The 17,399-nt window shown below is 46.6% G+C and overlaps 2 protein-coding genes across 16 annotated transcripts in view; one reads left to right on the top strand and one right to left on the bottom strand.

Moving 5' to 3' along the window:
* LOC129643696 (uncharacterized) overlaps nt 1-16,053 on the top strand; it is a 32,984-nt gene extending 16,931 nt beyond the window's left edge. For 4 of the 6 annotated variants that reach the window (XR_008710430.1, XR_008710429.1, XR_008710428.1 and 1 more), the window contains one exon: nt 6,730-6,940. Coding sequence is in view for 3 of the 6 variants with exons in the window: in XM_055568642.1 (XP_055424617.1) it covers nt 6,730-6,795 (66 nt within the window). In the remaining 3 variants the exon portion in view is untranslated. Of the gene's footprint in view, nt 1-5,481; nt 5,658-6,729; nt 6,941-15,348 lie in introns of those variants that run through there. The other 2 variants (XM_055568643.1, XM_055568648.1) reach the window with 2 other exon arrangements.
* The window catches only part of XXYLT1 (xyloside xylosyltransferase 1), a 179,093-nt gene continuing 170,886 nt past the window's right edge, over nt 9,193-17,399 (bottom strand). For all 10 annotated transcript variants that reach the window (XM_055568630.1, XM_055568640.1, XM_055568638.1 and 7 more), the window contains one exon: nt 9,193-10,712. In XM_055568630.1, the coding sequence (XP_055424605.1) occupies nt 10,316-10,712 (397 nt within the window). In that variant the 3' untranslated portion in view covers nt 9,193-10,315. The remainder of the gene's footprint in view (nt 10,713-17,399) is intronic.

Here is a 17,399-nt window from a genome sequence, read left to right as displayed (position 1 = left end):
CAGAGCAGGGATATCTAATTTCAGATGGGGTTCAGAGAAGGCTTCCTCCAGCCCTGAGCTGAGCCGTTAATGGAGGAGCAGAGAGTGGGAAGGAAGAAAGAGAGCAAGGAGCAGGGAGGGGGCCTAAAGACAGAGCCATGCCAACTTTGGGCGCATTTTGGGAAACACAGGACTGGGCCGTTTGTTTGTTCATCTTCAGAGACTGTTGACCAGAAAGACTGGATGTGGGTCAAATCAGGCTCTTCCCGTGAAGGCAATCCCACAGACTTGAGGCAGGCAGCTGTTCTCTGCACTTCCTACCTTTTCCACTTCCTTCCCCTTTGGTACCAAGTGACTGCAACTGCAGGCTTCAGACTCCCCCACTAAATAGGTAGGTCAAGGGGAGTCAGCTCTACCCCATTTGCCTCACCCAGACTCTCTGCCTGGGGTCTTCGCCCTGACTTGGTGACTCCCTAGAATATGAAGATGCCAGGTTGGATTTTATTTTTATGTATTTATTAAAGTATAGTTGATTTAAAATATTGTGTTTAGGTCTTTAGCAAAGTGATTCAGATATTTTTATATATATATATATTTATATATTTAAATATTTATATTTATATATATATATATATATATACACACATACATACATACACACACACACACTTCCAGTTATTTTCTGTTATAGGTCTTTTTAAGATTCAATATAGTTCCCTGTACTGTACACGAAATCTTTGTTGCATATCTATTTTATGCTTAGTATTTCGTATCTGTTAATTTTGTATCTCACATTGCTAACTTATCCCCCTCCCTTTGCATGTTGGTAACCATAACTTTATTTTCTTTTCATTTGTCTTTGGCTGCTCTGGGTCTTTGTTGCTGCACGCGGGCTTTCTCTAGTCGCAGCGAGCAGTGGGTACTCTTCGTTGTGGTACACAGGCTTCTCACTGAAGTGGCTCCTCCTGTCGTGGAGCACACGCTCTAGGTGGACGGGCTCAGTAATTGTGGCACACTAATTTTGTTGCCCTATGGCATGTGGAATCTTCCCAGACCAGGGATGGGATCAAACCTGTGTCCCCTGCATTGGCAGGATGATTCTTACCCACTGTACCACCAGGGAAGTCCCGTAAGTTTGTTTTCTATGTCTGTGAGTCTTCTTCTGTTTTGTATGTATATTCATTGGTATTATTTTTCAGATTCCAAATATAAATAATATTTGCCTTTCTCTGCCTGACTTCCTTCACTTAGTATGATAATCTCTAAGTCTGTCCATGTTGCTGCAAATGGCAATATTTTGTTCTTTTTAATGGCTGAGTAATATTCCCTACCACATTTTCTTTATTCACCTATTGATGGACATTTAGGTAGATTCCTTGCTTTGGCTACTGTAAATAGTATTGCTATGAACATTGGGGTGCGTGTATCTTTTCAAATTAGAGCTTCATCTTTCCTAGGAGTGGGATTGCTGGATCATATGGTAGTTCTAGTTTTAGTTTTTTAAGGAACTTCCATACTGCTTTTCATAGTGGCTGCACCAACTTAACATTCCCCACAACTTAACATTCCCTCACCAGCATTTATCATTTGTAGACTTTTTGACGATGGCCATTCTGACTGGTGTGAGGTGTTGCTTCATTGTGGTTTTTATTTGCATTTCTCTAATAATTAGAGAAATTATCTCTTCATTGCCAGTTGGTCATTTGCATGTCTTCCTTGAAGAAATATCTAAGTTTTCTACCCATTCTTTGACTATATTGTTTGTTTTTGATACTGAGTTGTATGAGCTTTGTGTGTATGTGTGTATATATATGTGTGTGTGTGCTGCTCATATCACACAGAGTGTGGTATATTAGCTCTCCAAGGATTGAACCTGAGCCCCCTGCATCAGAAGCACAAAGGTTTACTGGACTGCCAGGGAAGTCCCTATATAGTTTGGATATTAACCCCTTGTTGCCTGTATCATTTACAAATATTTTTTCTCATTCCTTAGGTTGTCTTTTTGTCTTGTTTATGGTTTCCTTTGCTATGCAAAAGCTTTTAAGTTTAATTAGGTCCCATTCATTAGGTTTTAAAGTATATTAATCCATAACTGAATCTACTCACTTTAGATTGGCAATCATATAGGCTGAAACACATTCTAAGAGATCTACATTTTTTTACTCCTCTCCCCACATTCTGTGTTTTTGATGTCCTACTTATTCATGTTTATCCTTTTGCTACTGTTGTGGTTATCATAGCTTGTACAATTTTGATTACTTTTTAACATATGTACTGGCTTAATTAAGTGATCTTCAGTCCTTTATGGGACATCCCCAGTGGCTCAGTAGTAAAGAGTCCACCTGCAGTACAGGAGAAGCAGAGACACAGATTTGACCCCTGGGTCAGGAAAATCCCATGGAGAGGGAAATGGCAACCCACTCTGGTATTTTTGCCTGGAAAATCCCATGCACAGAGGAGCCTGGCGGGCTACAGTCCACAGGGGTCATAAAAGAGACACAAACAAGCGACTAAATAACAACAATCCTTTATATTAATTTGCCTTTCCTATTGTGATTTTCCCTTTCCTATAGATTCTTATTTCTTTTCTAACTAGAAAAGATCTTTCAATATTTCTTGTAGGGTAGATGTAGTATTGTTGTATTCTTTTAGTTTTTGCTTGTCTGAGAAATTCTTTCTCTCTCTGACTATTCTAAATGATAATCTTGCTGGGTAGAGTATCCCAGGTTACCTGTTTCCCTCTCAAGACTTTGAATATAACATGCCACTCCCTCTGGCCTGCAAGTTTGTATAAAGAAGTCAGCTGATTTTCTTTTTTTTTCCTGAGGTTCCAGTTTTCTCCCAAGAGAAAAACTGACTCTCTTTTCTTTTGCTGCGTTTAGAGTCTTCTCCTTAATTTTTGCCATTTTAATTGGGAGTAGTTCCTCTACTTTTTCATTTTACTTAACTTCCTCTGTCTCTTTAAATTTGGGAGAAATGCTTACCTACTGTGGTCTTGAAGAGCTGTTTTCATGTGGGACCATCCCCATGTAGATGGTGAGTCCAGTATTCTTGGTGCAAGGGCTTTGGGTATGGATGCCAGCCGGGTCTCTCCTCAGAGTGTGCTGGCCATCACCACCCTTAGCGGCAGGTGTGATTGGCATTGTGGTCACCAGAGCCTGCAATGGATGTTGGGCAGGGCCTCCTCTTTCCCTTGTGGTTATTGTAGCCCTGTCAGGGGTGGGGGTCTGCTCCCAAGTTATTGGAGTAGAAGCCACGAGGCTCTGTTGCCATTGAATGCATGCTCTGTTTGAACAGAGACAGTCACTGAAGCAGGTGAGCCTTGTGTGGTCACAGAACCCATATGCCACCTGTGCAGCATCCATGATTCTGCCCAGAAGCAGCCCAAGGTCATGTCCATTTCTCCATTGTGTTTGTCTGAACCTAGAGCTAGGCTGTGGTGTGGACAGGTTGGTGCTGGGGGTTGAGGCACTGTGTGGCTGCAGGAATTGAGGTGGTAGGTGCTGCTGCCCCCTTGGCAGGTTTCTCCTGGGACATGTGTGCCCCAGGTTTGACTTTAAGCTGAGGTGTGGGGTGGGAGACGCTGAACCACTGCAAACACCCCCCAGGGGCTGTCCACCTGAGGCAGTCTCTGTGGCCCCACCTGGTATGCGCTCTGACAAAGCTGGATGTAGCCAGACCCGCCCCCACCACGTGCAGGCCAAGAAAGTCTGCCCCTGCACGAGCGTGCTGACAGTAGGCTCCAAGATTCAGACTAGACCACACCCCAGGCCCTCCAGGCTGTCTCCGTGTAGCTAAACTGAGTCCTCCAGGGCCCATTTGCCTGAGACTCAGCGCCTAGCAGCTGCATTTACTAGCAGCCCAGTCTGGCAGGGGTTCTGGATGGGCTGAGGCTGTCAGCACCAGTCTGTCTTCACACTGACCGTGAGCAAGCCAGCATACACCCCAGCCCCTCTATCTGTCCCACTGGACCTCCCAACAGGCAAGGGGGCTCCCCTGGGCCAGAGCCTGCCCATGCAGAGCCTCTCTCTTTTATAGATCCCTCCCAGGGGATTTGGCCCCATTCTGATATCTTTTTTTTTTCTTCCCTACCTGGTTACGTGGAGATCTTTCTTGCAGCTTTGTTTGTATAGAGTTCTTCTGCCAGTCTCCAGTGTGTTTTCTCGGAGAATCGTTCCACATGTACATTTTTTAAAAATGTGTTTATGGGGAGAAGTGAGCTCCACATCCTCCTACTCCACCATCTTGATCCTTCCTCCCCAACTTGAGTTCCAGCTAGGCCTTGAATTACAGACTCTGGTCCAGCTCCTTTCTGTTACGAAGGATGCAAGGAAGGTTAGAGGTGGGATGTAAGTTGCTCTGGGTCACATGGCAAGTTGGTGGCTGTGCAGGGCAAGACTGAGAATCCTAGCAGCCCAAACCCCAGCGAGAACAAAGTCCTTAGCTCATACTTACCCGCAGAGCTCAGGGAATTTCCTCAGCCCTAGAAAGTGGTAGCTCCCTTTATTTATAGTAGTAATAGCCACCATGGACCACCACTGGAATTCTGGTCCATGAACTGGGACCTGAGACTATGTTTATTTGTAGTGTCTCTTACCTGGTTTTGTATCAGGGTGATGGTGGCTTCATAGAATAACTTTGGGAGTGTTCCCTCCTCTTTTAATCATTTGGAAGAGTTAGAGAAGGATCAGTGTAAGTCCTTTGTATGTTTGGTAGAATTCAACAGTGAAGCCATCTGGTCCTGGACTTTTGTTTGCAGGGTTTTATTTTTTTTTAAATCACAGATTCAATTTCACTTCTGGCAATCAATCTCTTCAAATTATCCGTTTATTTTTGACTTGCTTTTGGCGCCCAGAGGGTCTCCACACTGGGGCCAGAAACACCCCAGGCTCCATGTTGCATGATACTGCTCAGGCCTGTGTACAGGAAGTGAGGCTCAGGGGAGGACTGGAAAAAAATCCCATCAGGGAAAGGGGCACTGGAGATGGCAGCTGGCCTCTAAGTCACTGAGTATGTGGGGTGCTCAACGTAGCTGCAGGGTCTGCATGGAGCAGACAGGTCTCCCTCAGAATGGGGGTATACCTGGAGACACCCTGAGAGCCGAGCCAGCCCCAGTTAAAGAAGCCTTCACTGCAGAAGGGTTTCTGATCTTTGCAGGCACTTCAGGGGTAACCGGTCCACTCAATGTGTCCTGAGACACCTCCACTGGGCTTCCAGGTCGGGGGCTCAAGGCTCAGGCCACCCATCCAGGGTGAGACCCATGGGGGTGTGGGTCTACCTCTAGAGCAGCTCTGATTGGGAGGCCCTTTGGGAACTGGTCACATAAGCCAAAAGCTCAGATGAGATTTTAGCTGCCATAACTAAATCAGTAGGCTATAAGCAGAGGGGTGGGGGCTCAGGGAAGGCAATTGGATCTCTCTGGATTTTAAATACCAATCCAGCACCCCCACCCCCACCCCAGTTTGTCTGTATTCTTTTGCCTATCCCAATTTTTTTTTTCAGTTCAGTCACTAAGTCATGTCCAACTCTTTGTGACCCCACGAACCACAGCACACCAGGCCTCCCTGTCCATCACCAGCTCTCAGAGTTTACCCAAACTCATGTCCATTGAGTCGGTGATGCCATCCAACCATCTCATCCTCTGTCGTCCCATTCTCCTGCTCTCAATCTTTCCCAATATCAGGGTCTTTTCAAATAAGTCAGCTCTTCGCATCAGGTGGCCAAAGTATTGGCGTTTCAGCTTCAACATCAGTCCTTCCAATGAACACCCAGGACTAATCTCCTTTAGGATGGACTGGTTGGATCTCCTTGCAGTCCAAGGGACTCTCAAGAGTCTTCTCCAACACCACAGTTCAAAAGCATCAATTCTTCAGCGCTCAGCTTTCTTCACAGTCCAACTCTCACATCCATACATAACTACTGGAAAAACCATAGCCTTGACTAGACAGACCTTAGTTGACAAAGTAATGTTTCTGCTTTTTAATATGCTGTCTAGATTGGTCTTAACTTTCCTTCCAAGGAGTAAGCGTCTTTTAATTTCATGGCTGCAATCACCATTTGCAGTGATTTTGGAGCCCCAAAATAAAGTCTGCCACTGTTTCCCCATCTATTTGCCATGAAGTGATGGGACTGGATGCCATGATCTTAGTTTTCTGAATGTTGAGCTTTAAGCCAAATTTTTCACTCTTCTCTTTTACTTTCAACAAGAGGCTCTTTAGTTCTTCAGTTTCTGCTATAAGCGTGGTGCCATTTGCATATCTGAGGTTATTGATATTTCTCCCAGCAATCTTGATTTCAGCCTGTGCTTCATCCAGCCCAGCGTTTCTCATGATGTACTCTGCATAGAAGTTAAATAAGCAAGGTGACAATATACAGTCTTGACGTATTCCTTTTCCTATTTGGAACCAGTCTGTTGTTCCATGTCCAGTTCTAATTGTTGCTTCCTGACCTGCATACAGATTTCTCAGGAGGCAGGTCAGATGGTCTGGTATTCCCATCTCTTTCAGAATTTTCCACAGTTTATTCTGGGGGTGGGCACATGCTAACAGTACTTTTTGAGTGCGTTTCAGTTCGGATGGTCATAAACCCAAGGTTGGTGACTAAGTGGAGGTCTGGGGTTTCCGCATTTGATTTTAACTTCCTGCCATGAGCACACCAATGAATGCAGACAAACACATTACTCCCAACAGAGCCAGGGCAGGGTGCGGCTCAGAGACTGAGGCTCGTCCCTTTACCCCCTTGTTTTCACAGATGAAAAAACTGAGCCAAGGGGGAAGGGGTTTACCCAGGGACCCCCAATCTCCTGGACACATCTAGGCCTCTGCAGAGTGGTATGCTAAAAAAATATTGGATGGCCTACAAGCAAGCATCTGATCATGCACTAGGTTTAGGGATGACACTTAATGTACCCCAAATGGGTCATTTATTATTTTAAAAATGTGTTAAAAAATAAAAATAAAAATGTTTTAAGTAGTAACTCTTAAGATTTCCCCTGCATTTATGTTTTATTTCTCAGCCTTACATATCTCTTTGCTTCCAACAACACTGTTTGTTTAGAGAGAGTTCTTGTCTCTAAAGAACTTGTCTTTTAAAAACTTGTTTTTATCTATGTCTATAAATGAGGAAAGAGGTGATCCTGCTTGTCCAAGATGGCCCAGGGGGCTGGGGGAGAACACAGGCTCACAGCCAGGCCTGACTCAGGCAAGAGGCTCTCTCTATGGTACTACTTGCTTGGAAATCTCTGCTTGCCCTGCCAGACTCCATGTTCAGCCCAACCTTGGGTCTCCATGCTGAGATCACGTCTGATGATGAGTAGAAGCCCAGCTGCACTTGCCCCCTAAGCCGGGAGCCCCCCTGCACCGGCATGCACACTGTGCCTGATGAGATGTTATGGAAAGGGGGGTGCTGTAGTTAGGTTCTGACACATACAAAAATAAATCTCTTTAATAAGCCTGCAAGTCTCCCAAAGGCCATTGTCATTTATGTACACACAAAAGATGACAGTATCAGAAGTGAAAGCAGAGTCTGGAGATGCTATTATTAGGTTTTTTATTTGGAGAACTAGGGCATCCATAGGGAAAGTAGAAAACCCAGAGCCTGTTTACCCAAGATTGTTTTCTTATGGATGACAGTAACCAGAGCCAACGGTGAACCGTAAGGCGGTCAGGATGATGCCTGCCTGTAACTGGAGGGAAGGTGTGTGGCTAGAATTTTACAGCCTTCACTGTTTGTTTCACTATGGAAAAGATACAAGTAAATACAGAAGAAGATTAAAAAGCACCTTAATCCTACTACCCAGAAAGGTTCTCTTTTTGGACTTCAGTTCCAATCATACCTACAGGCCTATGCTCCACTCACAAGGCAAATTAAACAGCACAGTTATTTTTGCACTGCATTGATCATTTGTTATTTAGTCGCTAAGTCATGTCCAACTCCTTTGTGATCCCTTGGGACTGTGGCCCACCAGGTTCCTCTGTCCATGGGATTTCCCAGGAAAGAATACTGGGGTGGGTGGCCTTGCTTATAACAGGATCCCAGTCAGGAACAAGCCTTCCAGGATTTGTCAAAGAGTTGCTCGTGGAAAAACTCGGGAGCACATGATGGTTTTGTTGTTCTGGCTGGGTTTCCTGTTGTTATTTTGCTGTTCACCATGGAGTTGTAAGGTCCAGGTTATTCAAGACAGAGAAGGAGGAAGCTCCTGCTTAGGTAATCGCAAAGGTAAACAAGATTTTGTTTGGCTTGTGCCCATTTTGATCAGTTTATTGCTTTTTCCTTGCAATGATAAAGTCCACTCAAGCTATAGAAACATCTTAACTACTGAAACTACTTCAGGAAAAATACTTTGCTATTATGAGTCTAAAATCCTCTAGTGTTTCATTCACTTTTCCCCATTAAAATAATTGTTTTTTAATGTGTTTGAAACATGATTTTTTTAGGCATTGAACTAATGAAACAGAACAGGCTCTGTCTCAATATATTTACATACCAAATATGTAATTTAAAAAATAAAATTAGGATCATTAATACATATAATTTTATATTTTGCATTCTTAATAGCATATTATAAGCATTTTCCAAGGCATTATTTTTCAAAAGAAAATTGTAATGCCTAATGTATTCCATTATACAGCTATAACACACATTACTTATCCACTCTGCTATTCAGCATTTTGTTACTGCCAATTTTTTTCTATTATAAAAAAGGTTGTGATAAACAATGACTCTGTCCACATCTCTTGTTATTTTTTTACAATAAATTTTGGAATCTGAATTACGTTCATGAATCTTAGTGTGTGTGATCACACACATAATACAATGCTTGGCACACAGCAGGCATTCAATATTCGGTGGCTCTAACTAGGAAGTCAAGTACCTAACAGAACAGTCCTGTTCTGTCAGAACTGAGTTAGTAGAGACATGTGCGCCATTTCATCAGGGGACGACATAGCCAGATACTTAGGGGTAAGCAGATGAGAACTGATGGGGGCAGTTTTGCTCCCAGAAGCAGACAGGCCTGCCAATACCTAGAATGAAATGATTCTCTGTTTTGAGTCCAGAAAACCTTCTTCAGACATTCTCCCTCTTAGGCCCTAGAGACCTACTTGTAAGTCCGCTTAGATAAGTCATGTGGGGAGGGAGACTCTGAATGACACTGATCACACTCTTGATTCAGGTCCTTCAGGAAACTGATCAGAGAGCAAACAGCATAAATCACTGTGTTCTCAAAGATTATTTATTAACTATTCTCACTCATGGTAGAAAAAAAAAAAAAGTAAATGAAACTGATATAAGATGAAAGCCAACATTTCTTCCTCAAGGACCTCAGCTGGATTATACAGAATGGACCACTATGGGCTTCACGTTTACAGCTCACTTACAGGAGAACTCAGAAAGCAGAAACCAAGAAATGACAGCCTAATTTTCTTCTAAGGTATGGGGTCTCACCTGGTGCAATAAAGTCACGAGGATGATTCTTCTGAATGAAAGGTTAGTATGCTTATAAGTCTGAACATCCCTGCCAAGTCACAAGGTTACATTCAGGTACCGCTGGGCTAGCTCCCTTTGGAATGAGTCTTCCCAATCCAGACAATCCTGTCCTTGGGGCTGGCCAATCACTGTTCCTTGATGGCAGATTTGCTCTCTGAGCAGAGTCTGATCACCTGGAGTTGGCTTGGATGATTAAGGAATAATGAGGTTCTGTGATGCAGTTGGGAGATGAACGCTGTGAAGGCTCAAATAATGAGAGCAGGTTTCTTATGTGGCCGCAGTTGGTGGTGACCTTTACACCTACACCAGGCGCCATGAGCATTGTGAGAATAACCACACGGCCTCCCAAGTGCGTGTGTGAGGGCTAGCATTCCTTTGGATGCTTAAACTCTGGGATGGTTGTTAAAACCCTGGCTCACGCATTTCAAGCTCACTAGGAGCTACAGCAGTACTGTTTGTTCTGTCTCGCCTGTCAATTTAAAGTAAATTTATATTTGGTCTATGAAAGCCCAGTTCTTAAAAGGATTTCCAGCCTTTGGGGGCTGAAGGCAAGGGGCACCGTTTTGTTTTCTTCCTTCTTTTCAAACGTTTGCTTCCTACCCCACTCGAAGAGGTCTGTGTGTGTGTTCTTCACAACGTCTGGCTCCTGGAGGCAAAAGGTCCAGAGCACCAGTGGGGTGCAGGCCAGGCATCCCCGGGCGGCCTCAGACAGCACCCCTGGGTGGGAGAGCCGCAGCACCTGATCACAAGGACGTCCTGCAGTGTCTCTCTAGGAGTCCAAACGCTGTCCCAGGCCTGCACGAGAGGCGCCCAGATTCTGAGCCCGAGGGCACGGCGGGCGGGGCGGGGCCTAGGCCTCTGGGATCGGGGTGTTGCAGTTCCCGTGGTAGATCTTGACGTGGCCCTCGCACCGGAAGTAGGCGTCGAAGACGTCGCTGTAGCCATGATCCCTCCACCAGGTGCAAAGCTGCCGGTTCCAGGTACAGTCCAGCACGTGGAAGAGCTCAGGGTGTTCCATGCCGATCATGGTGAAGAAGTCTTGGTCCCCGAGGTGACCCCGGAAGTGGTACTTGTCAGCCAGCTGCTGCACCTGCGCCGGCTGCAGCAGGCGGTCGTACAGCGGGGACTGGCGCATGGCCTCCAAGTTGAGCAGCATCACCCCGCTGTTGAAGCCTGGGAGCCCCTCGGGGGGAGGGCTCCCGACCCGCGTCTTGGGGTTATCATGGCGGAACTGCCAGAATGTGTGCCTAGGGAGGGGGAAGAGAACAGATTTAGCCTGATGTGCGTGTGAGAAACAGTCTGCGAGCTCATTTCCCTGGGTCTTCACAAACACCCCAGAGGGAGGGTCCACTGTCACTGCAGTTTTACAGCCACCAGACCTGAGACAGTCTGAGGTTCAGAATCTGCCTCATGCCCCTAGTAGGAGGTAGAACCAGGCCAAGTCGTCTCCTGAGTCCCAGCCTCAGTGTTCTTCCCAGAACCCTGTGATGACTTGTCTCCATCCATTTCATCTGTACAGACTTAGGGAGCGCCAGGCACTGCACCCTAGAGACAGGTGCTCTCAGAGACAATACGTCAGCCTCATACTGCACAGAGAGGTCAGGGACCTGCCCAAAGCCATACAACCAGCAAGCAGCACAAGCAGGGACTCAACCCAGGCCTCCTCTGCCAGTGTCCACTTTTGAGGACAGCAACAATCTAGGTCGAATCTTCCACCCCTGTTTTTGTTTGTGATTGTGAAAATGAGAGAAGAGAGAGAACTGGGGGAGCAATTCTGAATGGTGATCAGGTATAGACAGAATTAAACATAGGCTGAATCAAAATCATTTTTTGCTTTAGAACAAACCTCTTTATTAAGACCCCACACCTAGCATTTCTGAAACTGCTCAGGGCACACGCATAAGCCAGAGTGAAAGCAGCTGTCAGACAGCCGGGTGGTGGTGGTTTAGTCGCTCATTTGTGTCCGACTGTGACCCCATGGACTGTAGCCCACCAGGCTCCTCTGTCCATGGGATTTTTCCCAGGCAAGAATACTGGAGTGGGTAGCCATTTCCTCCTCCAGGGGATCTTCACAACTCAGGGATCAAACCCACATCTCCTACATTGCTGGTGGATTCTTTACCCCTCAGCCACCTGGGAAGCCCAGGACAGCCAGGTGGAATTATGGCAATTTTAGAGAGTGGCGTGACTCAATCTCAGTCTCTCTCTAGGCAGATTTATTTATTTTTTTTAATTTTATTTTTAAACTTTACATAATTGTATTAGTTTTGCCAAATATCAAAATGAATCCGCCACAGGTATACATGTGTTCTCCATCCTGAACCCTCCTCCCTCCTCCCTCCCCATACCATCCCTCTGGGTCCAGTCTACGTATACAGCTCATGGGATATTAGAACCAAGGGGCCAAATGCTTCCATCTGGAGAAGGGAAGTCAGACCCAGAAACCTCTCTGTGGGTGATGGGGTGAGAGCACTACCCACTCTGTTCTCTGGCCTCTTTAATATCAAATTCCAGCATGGGGTGGGGACAGGAAGGACCAGAGAGCCCCAGGCTCCACACCCACAGAGATGCAGGCAGAGCAGCCAGACCTGCAACCTGGAGGAAGGAGGAGAGACAGAAGGTCCTGTGTCATGGGCAAGAGCAGGAGTGGACCTTGCTTTGCTTTACCAGCTTTGCCTCTTCCCTAGAGCCTGTAGGGTGGAATGCATCACGGCAAGGCCACCCTCTGGCCTCCCTTTTAGCAGCTCCCCCGACCAATCAGAGGGAGGAACTGGGCGGTGAAGTGGACACTGCAGTGGAAAGAAAGCCAGAGGCCTGGCCTGGGGTGGGCCTCCCTGATCCATTTTCCAGTTCAACACAATTCTCCAAGTCTGGGAATAGAGAAAGCTTCCTTGAGGTCTCACATATCAAAAGGGGCCGAGACTTTGCTCCTGGCCAGGGCAAAGCATTCCGTTTGGACGTTCTTACAAGGGGAGTACACAAGTTCATTGTCTGAATTTCACCGTAGTTGAACTGTGAGTGGAACAGAGCTCTGGCGCCTGCTTGGTGATAACAACCTTGGCAAAAATAAGCTTCCAAAGCACACAGAGATGCTAGATCTTTCTAGCCACTAAAGCCTGCAGTAATAGTATCATAGCGAGGTTAGAATGCAGTTTGACAACTGTGAGTTCATTTTACCATATTTCCTCCAAATGGTTAATTTCAAGAACCTTCCAATCAGGAGTGTTTGGGTTTGTTTTGCTATTCTAGCTGGAAATGTTATTACCCCATGCTCAGTAACTTGTAGAGCAAGAAGACAAAGGATGTGGAAGATCTGAACAAAGCTATCAAGCAACTTGACCTAGTTGACATTTGTGGAACTCTCTACCCAGCAACAGCAGAACACATATTCTTTTCTCCTGCAAATGGAGCATTCACCAAAATAGACCATATGATGGATGACAAAACAAGTCTCAATACATTGAAAAAGGTTAAAAATCATATAAAGAATGTTCCCGAACCAAAATGGAATTGCACTTGAAATAAAAAAAACTAGAGAAAATTTCTAAATATTTGGAAATTAAGCAGCACACCTTTAAACAATCTATTGGTCAAAGAAGAAATTGTAAGGAAAATCAAAGCATTGTAAATTGAATGAATAGTCATGTACCTTTTCATTTTCAAAAGCAGGGTGACCAGCTGTCCATGTCCTGAGAAACCCTGAGTCCTAGTCTCAGGCAAACCAGGATGTTTGGTCATCCATTGAAACATTTGGGTTCCAAATATAAGTTACATGTCACCTTGGGCATAGGGCTTTTCTTTCCCTCTGTCTTTTTTAAGGGGAGGGTTGTTATCTTGCCAAGATGTAAGATTTACCCCCCAGAGAAGAGACACCCGGAGGAAGGGAGAAGGTGGCAGTGGAGAGGCAGGGCCAGTGCTCATGCTGCCCCTGGACACCTCATACCCCATCAAGCTCACCGGTTCCCTGTCCTTCCCCCCCAGTTCTGTCCTCCACTCCCACAGGACAGGGCAGGGGAACGTGGCTCGGGCTGGTGGTGTGAGCATGAGGGTCACCTCTGTGGCCACCATCGCCTCTGCTTCCTCAGCACCCAGCATGGCCCTGGCTCTGCTGTACCAGGACTGAGGGAAAAGGTCAGGGCAGCTCAGGCTCCGTGGCCTTCAATATCACCTGGCACCAGGGGCAGGGAAACAAAGTCAGGACGCAAAGTTGTTGCTGCCGAGAAAAAAACCTGCTGCTTCTCTGGATTCACTGCTGCCAGCTCTATTTTGGGAGAGAGTGAGGAGCAGGGACCCACGAAAGGGTTCTTGGATGTTTAAAAAAGTTTCAGAAGGGTTTCGACTCTCGAGCAAGCTGGGAAGCAGAGGGACCAGCAGTAGCCCTAGGGCACCCTTACCAACCTCAGCAGGGAAGCTCCCCCAATTCTTCTTCTCTATACCAGAGTAACCTGGCACTGAAGCTGCTGGCTCAGGAGGGTGGGGCCAGAGGTGGAAAGATGGACAGAACGTTCTTCCAGGCAGAGACCATAACTCCAGTGGCTCTTTGGGAACATGCCACCTAGCACCGCTGCTTAATCAAGACAAAGAGGCACTTCCTAACAAAGAGCCAGAAAGAACCAGGTCTGGGACATCAGAGCATTGTGATATGTACGAAGCAAGGGAGGGACAGGAAATTGAAAATACAAGCCACCCAGGGAGTGGGAAGCAGAAACAGCCTGAAAATGAACCAGTGGCCCTCTAAGTAGAAAATTATTGCCCTTGTTTAAAGCATTCGTACTACCCCAAGATGAACCCTGAAAAGCAGAGCAGCTGCTTAGAGTGATGATGGAGTTCTCTGGCCTCTACAGCAACTGGTTCTTATGGAGGAACTGCCCCAGCCTTGGGGTGGAGAGTGATCCAGGGACGTGAAGAGATGAGCATTCACAGAAAGGGTCTGATCCCACCACAGGAACCGGCCTGACAGGGTGGAGTCCCCAGTTCCTCACCTGCTGCAGTATGCCGGGGCTGCAGAGCCCTCTGACAATTCTCTTCCTCGCTCCTCTCCCAGGAGTACAGAGGCATCACCGCCTTCACATTAACAAGGGGGAACAGAGGCCCTTATTGTTGGCCCAGGGCCCCAACTTGGATCCTGTCATCTCCAAAGTCCCTTTTCACCTGTGCCTCAGACTCTACCATGGGCTGATATTCCAAGGAGCAGCACATTGACTGCAATCTTATTTCTCAATTTGGCTAGCACACCCCAAGGCCACAGGTGCTGGGACCAGGCCATCAGGTGATGCAGCTGCTGCTGGTGCTTCACTGACTGGGTGGGGGGATTGGAGAGCCCCCCAGACCCTTGCCTTCCTCACAGGTCCTGGGCCGACCATATATATTCACAGGCACTGCCAGTGGCACTTGCTGAGGCTGCAGGAAACCTCGGTATGAATGAAGGGATGGGTTCTGAAAGCTTCCAGAAGTTTCTCAGGATAACCACCATGCCCACACCGAGCTGTGTTACACTGCCTAATTGTTGCCTTTGGGCCTGTGTGGAGGCTTGTCCCCCCGCCCCCCACATGGTCACCTGGAGACCCACAAGGGAGGGGATAAGGTTTCTTCCTCTTTAGAAATAATCCTAACTGTAAAATGAGCCCCGGGGCAGATGGTCCGTTGAACATAGCAAGTCCTTCCAGAAGCCAAAGAGGCTTTCTGGGAAAGCACAAATGAGGAACCTTCAAGCACGTTCTTCTAGTTTATGGGAGATGCATTTTCTAAATTTTTATATCAAATACATCCTAATTAATAACCCTAAAAAGGACTATTAAAAGCTAGTGGACTAACTGTAGTGAGGAAAACTCATCTTTATGAGAAGGAGTATTTGAAGTAACTTTGAGCCATCTTCTCCCTCAGGTCTTTCCCCTGATAATCATTGCTGAGGTCACTCCAACAAATCTGTCAAGAGAGACCCTGGCCTAAGAACCTGAAGCTCACCTTCTGCAGAAAAGAACCCAGTTGCCATGAATCGCCTTTCTCCTCCTCCCACCACCCCAAATCACAGATCCTCTGCCTCCCTGTTTCTTCATGATTGCTGTCTCCTGGGTTGGCCCTTCTCACCTCCTAAGGCTCAGTTTTCTACTTTAACTTCCAAGAGGGGAGAAGCAAAGATGGGGACACTCACAAGGCCCAGATAGTCTGCACAACATCCCCCTGAGAAGGTTCGAGAAGCCTGTGCTGACAGGCTGAGCTCAGGCCATAGGTTCGCAGGCCAAGAAGGCTCCACTGTAGTTTGGGGATTCACAAGGATGGCCCCACTCACAGTACATCTCACCATGGCTCACCCACCACATCCCATCCCACTGCTAAGCATCCCTCGAGCTGTGTTCTTTAAGGAACACAAGAGGCCGGCATCCACTTGGAGAAGCTTGCTGCCTAATCAGCAAAGGCTGGGTCAGGAAACTCTATCATACCTTCCTCATGCCTGTGCTTGTGTCCCAGGTCAGTCAGCTCTTGTTTGACTTGGAAGGGGCCCTCTTTTCCAGTCCTCTGAGAGGAAAGACCCATGCTCAAGAGCAGCCCAGTGTTTCACCCAGCCCCAGTCCTGCAAGGTGACAGGGGACAGTTCTGGGGCATGCAGGACTGACCTCAGAGCAGTGGCACTGCCACTCAGCCTTGAGCTGGGTTCTGTGGGACGGGTCTCACCCTTTACTCTCCAGGAAAACCACCTTGTGGGGTCGAACGAGAGAGGACATGGATCGCTGGGAGCTGTCGGCCCCATGAAGCTTTAAACTGCCTGTCTCCCCAGGGTGCTTCTTGCTACCAGGTGACCTTGTTAGGATTCCCTGCTAGCAAGGCCTGAAACAGGTAGGTCTCTAACCATGCTGGTCAGAGAGTGTAAGAAATGTCCACAAAGTCATACAGGTTGTCAGTGGTAGGACTGACGGGGGCCCCTTATCAGCACTGATCAGTCAGCCGAGAGAGGTCCTGAAGTCCACTTTGCCACGTCTCCAAGTCCTACATGAGACAGGCAGGAATACCAGAGAGCACATTGAACTGAGAAGATCCAATCAGTAATCAGATATTTAACAGTTCAGTTCAATCGCTCAGTCGTGTCCGACTCTTTGCAACCCCATGAATCACAGCATGCCAGGCCTCCCTGTCCATCACCAACTCCCGGAGTTCACTCAAACTCATGTCCATCAGGTCGGTGATGCCATCCAGCCATCTCATCCTCTGTCGTCCCCTTCTCCTGCCCCCAATCCCTCCCAGCATCAGGGTCTTTTCCAATGAGTCAACTCTTCGCATGAGGTGGCCAAAGTATTGGAGTTTCAACTTCAGCATCAGTCCTTCCAATGAACACCCAGGACTGATCTCCTTTAGGATGGACTGGTTGGATCTTCTTGCAGTCCAAGGGACTCTCAAGAGTCTTCTCCAACACCACAGGTCAAAAGCATCAATTCTTCAGTGCTCAGCTTTCTTCACATAGGTAGTCAATAGGTACATGAAAAGATGTTCAACACTGCTAATTATTAGAAAAATGAAATTCAAAACAACAACGAGGTATCATCTCATACCATGCAGAATGGCCATCACTAAAAAGCCTATATAATAAATGCTAGAGAGGGTGTGGGGAAAAGGGAACCCTTCTACACTTTTGGTGGGAATGTGAATTGGTGCAGCCACTATGGAAAACAGTAAGGAGGTTCATACTAAAAACAGAGTTGTTATATGCTCCAGCAATCCCATTCCTGGGCATATATCCAGACAAAACCATAATTCAAAAAGATACATGCACCCCTATGTTCACAGTAGCACTATTCACAATAGCCAAGACGTGGAAACGACCTAAACATTCATCAACAGATGAATGGATAAAGATGTGGTACACATATACAATGGAATACTACTCAGCCATAAGAAAGAACAAAATAATACCATTTGCTGCAACATGAATGGACCTAGAA

Source organism: Bubalus kerabau, chromosome 2 (assembly GCF_029407905.1).
Source record: "Bubalus kerabau isolate K-KA32 ecotype Philippines breed swamp buffalo chromosome 2, PCC_UOA_SB_1v2, whole genome shotgun sequence".
NCBI classification, from domain to species: domain Eukaryota; kingdom Metazoa; phylum Chordata; class Mammalia; order Artiodactyla; family Bovidae; genus Bubalus; species Bubalus kerabau.
This window is presented reverse-complemented; position numbering and strand designations above follow the sequence as displayed.